Below are 4,639 nucleotides of genomic sequence, written 5' to 3'. Positions count from 1 at the left end.
TCTCTTTTATATCAAAGTACTGAGCGGCATGACCTAGAAGTTTAGACCACTACTTCGCATTCACGAGGACACAGGTTTGATTCTAGGTTCGTCTACCTCGATCCAAAATTTTCAGTGGTTTCCTTGGATTACTGAGGTAAATGCTGGGGCAGCAATATTTCACCCANATAAAATTTCGGAAGGCTTCTGTTGTTAAAAAACTGTCCTCAATCCTCATTACATCACAAACCACCTAGGTACCTCCTTAGTTTGTGGTGCTTCTAATTTCCAATTAACGTTCGTGAAACCATCAAAAATTCATTGGGTCTAGAGTTGTAGTTCCACATCATTTTACATTAGTTCCTTCAATATATCAGTGCCATACAACTGAGTAAACTTTGAAGAGATTTTAAATAGCCCACTAGAATACTTGATAGGCATCGTCCACTGATAGTGGACACCTTAGCTAGTTGTTTAGTGGTAGGCGCTCTTGCTTTTTTTCCTTGCTAACTGCTTCTGAACGACTAATTTTCAATATCCTGACATTTTCTCATTTACAAAAACGCTGGGATTTGGCAATGGCAAATACATTGTATATGTATATACAATCCATACATATATATATGTATCCGCGATTTCGAACGCGGAACAAGTTGACTAGTGTACGTATGAGGGGGCTTGTAGCCAAACGATAGAGCGCAGCTGTTGTTGGACGAGGAGCGTAAACGTTAGTGAAAAGGATGGAAAGCCGGCAGCTAAAGTGAAAACGTTCACTGTTGCTACCCGAGAACATAGGTCACGCTAGGTCGTTACCGTCCCGCTATAGAAAGCGCTGCTTGTTCTGTTCGCACAGCTGATTTTGCTTTGACACACTGCCGTACGCCAACCTATTATTACCGGCACCGTATATTGGCTATTATTGTTGCGGAGAACACAAGCGCATTTGTTGTCACTGTTTTCGGCGAATGGCCTGCAACTTTTGCGAATACACGGTGCAATTACTGTTCAGCAATGGTAATCATAATAATGAACACAATGCCTTTCAGAAACTGTAACTCCAGAAGAGAGCCTCTTTGATTTCGTTTGGATTTATTTGTTCCTTTTGTCTCTCCTTATTTCCTTTCTGGGAAAATAGATTCATTGTTAGCTGAAGCGGATCTTATTTAGTCGTTTGAATTGTTTTTTATAATCTGTGAGAGTTATAGGAGTGTCAATTTTCTTTTCCATTTTGCTCATCGTCACTTCTCTTTTGTTCCAGAACTCGATTACGAGTACGATCCAACCTTAGACGAAGATAACGAGCCAATAGTCAGCGCTTTGTCGAAACGGTTAGAAGAAGAGCTCCGTGCGGCCAAAAGGACTCACCTGTCTTGCGGTGAGGTTCTTTTACCGTGCGGTCTTCTTCAAAGAATATCAAGGGACGTCCTAGTGATGGCAGATTCTGAACCTTGCGGGCTTCGAGGTTGCACCCTTTACTTCAATTTCGCTAGCGACGAAGACAGCAGACGCTTAAGTACGGTGAAGTGCGATCCATACACCGCCAGCACATTCGAACTGTATCTCACGCTTAAGGAAAATCCAAGGGGCTGGGACTCTTTCCTGCCGCAGTTCTTGAAGTAAGTATTTTTTTCTATCTTGCACGTAGAGTAGTAAATATTAGGAAGGGAGTCAGACCAGGACGCACACCGTTACCGCTACTTCTTAATCTGTACATCGAAGACGCGATCAACATCATTAAAGACAGGACAATTGCAGGGATAGGTATACAGGGGCAAAAGATTAGTATGCTTAGATTTGCAGATGGTATAGCCGTATTAGCATTTAGCAAGGGGGAGTTAGAGATAGGTTCAAATAAGAGGCGGTATTGACAAAACAGTATATAAAAAGATAGGAGGCTAAAAATTAAAAGTGGTTGATTTTCGGTATCTAGGAAGTCAGACAAGTCAGGACGGAAGAAGTAGTAGGGATATAAAGCAGAGGATAGCGCAGGGTCAAGTCTTCTTCAATAAAAAGAAGTCACTTCTATGCTCGCGTACGGTTAATTTGGAAAATTCGAAAGATTGTTGAAGATGTATGTTTAGAGCGCGACGCTATACGGGTTCGAAACATGGACGGTGGGTGTTGCGGAAAAGAAAATGTTAGAAGCGTTCGAAATGTGGTGTTACAGGCGAATGATGAGGATATCGTGGATAGAGGTTAAAAATGAAGAGGTTTTAGAAAGAATAGGAGAACAGAGGACGATAAGGAATAGGCAAGATAGGTTGGTGGGACACCTTCTCAGGCATGAAGGTCTAGTCAGAGACATATGAGAGGCAGAAATAGGAGTTAAGAGGATTAGAAGAGTTAAGGACTTGGGATGTGCTAATAGTTTTAGGGAAATGCGAAGATCAGCTTAGGACAGGAAAGAGTGGAGGTGCGTGTCCGACCGGTCTTAGGACTGACGGCGTTATGATGATATGATGATGATGTTGCACGCCTGAACTGGGTTAACGCTAGCAGTTCATGAGATCCACTAACAGTTAAAAGAGTTAACTGTCGTTTGCTTGTAACCCAGATTCGGAAGGTGTCTTAATAATAGTTACTTTTCGACTTTAATTATATATGCCACGTCCTATGTTGTTTGTCTACAATTTAATTTTCTTTTGTTTCAGAAAAATAACGCGAGGCGGCACGGTAATGATCAGTTCTGAATATGAATTAACAAAGAAGAAATTGTATAGATCGTACGTCGACTGAATCGGCAAACGGAGAGCCCGAATCGTCGAGTCCGTCGCTTTGCTTATATGCCAAGACTGAATATTAAAAAAAGTAAAACGATCACCGCATCATCTCATAAATATTCATGGATAAATAATCGTGTTTGTTTTTATACTGCGAAATGATTTTTAAGTTAATTTCTCATTGTCACTCATCATATATATATATATTATATTCTCATCATTTAATAATATTGTTGTCCGTAGTATTAAATGTGGGATACCGACCGCGTGCGGTTTCCTCAGGTGTGATAGTAGATACACGTAGGGACTCTAAATGTATATTAATAATTACAAAAAACTAAAATTCGTAGAAATTTAAGGATCGCAATAAAAATCAACAATCTTGTGAGGAGGCGTAGTAGGAGCATGCCTGTGCCACCCCGTTCGAGGGGTTTTGTAACGACGAATTTATTTTGTGTCGGTGATAAGATGATGTGTTTTCCGATTAAATTTTGACCTGAGAATTTATGTTTAAGTTTGTGATATTAGTTACGGTAAAATATTTTTTTTTGTAAGCGCGGTCGCCGGTGTTCACCTCGGCATTTTGCCCCCTTTCGACTCTGCTCGAATGGGGTGCAAATTCCGCTGAGGAATGGTTGCAAGAAATCAGTATTTTCAACCGGCGTTCTCGCACCAAAGGTGACTGTATGTGATCTCAGTGATTTGTATTCTTAAAAATTCAAAGTTAGGTCTTCTTGTATGTCGTATACGCCGGTCAAGAGACTGTTTTTTTTTTTTTTAATTATTTTAATGGATTTTAGTGGTAAGGGTTATCTCACTCAGTGTGATAGTGCAGGTAACTGTACAGTTCTCAAGCTTTTTAATTTTTATATCGGTAATGTGAAAATACGATGATATATTATAGATTTATAAAAGATGTTTTATAACAAACAAATACAAATAATACCATTTTTTTGAAATGAATCAATTTTTTTATTTCCATACTGTCGAACCTCTAAACTAATCCGAATTTGTGTAAAAGTTCCAAAATAAAGTGACCGTTTATAAGTGAAATAACTGACCAGGTAAGTAGATACTTTTTATACATATACAAGCAGGAATATTGTCTTTTTGTTTTGCGAACGAAAACGCATAAGTATAAATAGAACAAAAATTATCAACCGCATTTATCGGAAAATATCACTTGCTTCGCTAAAAACTGTCCTAAACTTTTAAAATCTTTTGAACAAACCGTAACAACCTCCGAAAGATTTAATTTGTATTTAATTGACTTATATTACTTCTCATTTACGTACATGAAGGGATGACTGAAGGTATTTGTAGTTGTCATCGACTCTCATAGACTAAATAATAAAGCACTTCCAAACTTCGTTGAACACGAGACGACCCGTTTGTTCATATGAGTTACTACATTCGGATTTGAAAACAAAACCCCAATTGAGAGATAAGGTATAGGTTTACGAGAAGCATCTTCTTTGTTGNATCTTCTTTGTCCACAGTGTAGTTGGGACTATCGAAATTGGCAAAGCCCGCAATAAATAATATGTAAGAATGAACGTATCATTTTTCTTGTTTCCACATGGAAAAGAGATAACCGAAATATGGTAGAAATTCAAAACAAATAAGTAAATAAATAGTAACTAATAATAAAAACTGGAAGTAATTTGTTCAGAAAAGAAAGTTCTCTAGAATCTTCAGTTCAGTGCCTTTTCGTTGTACAACGTTCTTGATCAGGACTCGTAATTTATTTCAGCACCTTTTAATCTTTTTCAACTTCCTTTCATTAAAGTATAAAAAGATCGTCAATATAACCGTTTCAAAGAGCGAAATTAGCTCAATCGCCCTTAAAGTCATAAGCGCATCAAGAGGCAGGTCCTTCTGCTGACATCGAACTCACTTTTAAATTGCCTCCTATATACTGTCTTTTATCTTTTGTGGGC

The 4,639-nt window shown here is 38.4% G+C and overlaps 1 protein-coding gene across 1 annotated transcript; it reads left to right on the top strand.

The window, feature by feature from the left end:
• The first annotated feature begins 200 nt into the window (after window positions 1–200).
• Window positions 201–3,662, top strand: LOC112905875 (protein charybde-like). The gene is made up of 3 exons (XM_025979173.1): window positions 201–993; window positions 1,238–1,595; window positions 2,631–3,662. The coding sequence occupies exons 1-3, from the start codon at window positions 945–947 to the stop codon at window positions 2,713–2,715; spliced, it is 492 nt and encodes a 163-aa protein (XP_025834958.1). The 5' UTR covers window positions 201–944; the 3' UTR covers window positions 2,716–3,662.
• The last annotated feature ends 977 nt before the right edge of the window (window positions 3,663–4,639 follow it).

This window comes from Agrilus planipennis, unplaced genomic scaffold (genome assembly GCF_000699045.2).
Source record: "Agrilus planipennis isolate EAB-ADULT unplaced genomic scaffold, Apla_2.0 scaffold838, whole genome shotgun sequence".
Lineage (NCBI taxonomy): Eukaryota > Metazoa > Arthropoda > Insecta > Coleoptera > Buprestidae > Agrilus > Agrilus planipennis.
Note: the sequence above shows the minus strand (reverse complement) of the source record. Positions and strands in the feature narration are given on the sequence as shown.

Bases quoted from the DNA above. Each gene is read 5' to 3' on its own strand.
- LOC112905875 (XM_025979173.1), top strand. From the start codon at position 945: ATGGCCTGCAACTTTTGCGAATACACGGTGCAATTACTGTTCAGCAAT. The intron at 994-1,237 runs GTAATCATAATA...CTTTTGTTCCAG, and splicing joins GCAATTACTGTTCAGCAATG to AACTCGATTACGAGTACGAT. The intron at 1,596-2,630 runs GTAAGTATTTTT...CTTTTGTTTCAG, and splicing joins TTCCTGCCGCAGTTCTTGAA to AAAAATAACGCGAGGCGGCA.